This window comes from Gavialis gangeticus, unplaced genomic scaffold, assembly GCF_001723915.1.
Source record: "Gavialis gangeticus isolate Ggan-Ray unplaced genomic scaffold, GavGan_comp1, whole genome shotgun sequence".
In the NCBI taxonomy this organism is placed as follows: domain Eukaryota; kingdom Metazoa; phylum Chordata; order Crocodylia; family Gavialidae; genus Gavialis; species Gavialis gangeticus.
The window spans coordinates 12,312,720-12,314,108 of NW_017728991.1; the positions used below are offsets into that span (position 1 = coordinate 12,312,720).

The following is a 1,389-nucleotide window of genomic DNA, read 5'->3' on the forward strand; positions in this document are numbered from 1 at the left end:
TGAGGCACCAAATCAGATATTTAACTTAAATCCAGCCAGACTATATTTACTGTGTTTCCTTTGTCTAGATAGTCTGTCATTAAAAAAAAAAAAAAAAAAAAAAAGATAAGACTGCAATATATGTTGGTATTGGAGAAGTATAACCTATAGCTCTGATTTTTAAGAATAGTATCGTTCCCTTTCAGGTTACAATGCTTTGCTAAGATATGAAGGGTTTGAAAATGATTCAAGCCTTGATTTCTGGTGCAACGTTTGTGGGTCTGATATCCACCCAGTTGGTTGGTGTGCAGCCAGTGGGAAGCCTTTAGTTCCGCCTCGAAGTAAGTGAATATTGGCATGGCTTGTTCAGTCATGGAGATTATGGAAGTGTTCATGTTGTCTCTATTGAAGTAAATTCATTAGGATTCAGAAATCAAATCAAGATTGTTCTCATATTCTAATGATTTTTATTAATGTATTCTTAATTAAAGCCTTAGGTCAAATTCTGTCCCTTGGTCCACATGCACATGCAGTTATGAAACAGGGCCTCAATTCAGCCTTTACATGGCTTTTGTCATTATTTTTAACCAGTATTTTAACATTGTTTAACAGTTTTTACATGTTGCAGACTTTACCATTGTCTGTCTCTAATAGACAAACATAATTAGGAATCCGTGGCTGACTTTCCCCCCCTTCATTTGCAACAGCCATCCAACACAAATACACAAACTGGAAAGCTTTTCTAGTGAAACGACTTACTGGTGCCAAAACGCTTCCTCCTGACTTTTCTCAGAAGGTAAGTCTGGGCTGATATAAATGCTGTATATAAACACATTGGCTGTTCAGTATAAGAAATTTAATTATTTTGCAATGGCACATGGCCCTCTTCTGGAGAAGATGGTACTGCAACCACTCTTTTCCTCTGTCTCTTCTTTAGGATGGCTTGGTCACTTTTTGTACTCCTTCATAAAAGTGCTTTCTCATTAAAAGAAAATATTTTCCAGTCAAAAAATGATCAAATAGGTGAGACTTAATCTGAAAAATCCTCAACACAAATTTATTCTTAATGTCCTTTCAGTGGCTTAAGACAAAATGAAAACTGATTGTGCTTAATATAATAAATTTAGTCACTTTTTTCCATTGGAAGAAACTTGTATTAAACAAATTATTAATATAGCATATACTTAGGTGCAATAAAATAATACTTCAACAATTTCAATATTTACCTCCTAATAACTGGACTTTTTTCTACATCTCTGAATTAGCAAAAAAAGTGAACTTGTTGACGGATACATATTAATTGGGAAACTGAGGAATTGCACAGTAACATTCATTGGACCAAAAAGATTTTTGTATGTAGCTCTCTAATAATAATAAGAATAATAATAATAATTTTATAGATATAGATAT

At 33.3% G+C, this 1,389-nt stretch overlaps 1 protein-coding gene across 5 annotated transcripts in view; it reads left to right on the forward strand.

The window, feature by feature from the left end:
- MBTD1 (mbt domain containing 1) overlaps positions 1-1,389 on the forward strand; it is a 58,862-nt gene that overhangs the window by 30,567 nt on the left and 26,906 nt on the right. For all 5 annotated transcript variants that reach the window (XM_019517338.1, XM_019517304.1, XM_019517319.1 and 2 more), the window contains exons 7-8: positions 186-320; positions 687-775. In XM_019517338.1, coding sequence (XP_019372883.1) covers positions 186-320; positions 687-775 — 224 coding nt within the window. The remainder of the gene's footprint in view (positions 1-185; positions 321-686; positions 776-1,389) is intronic.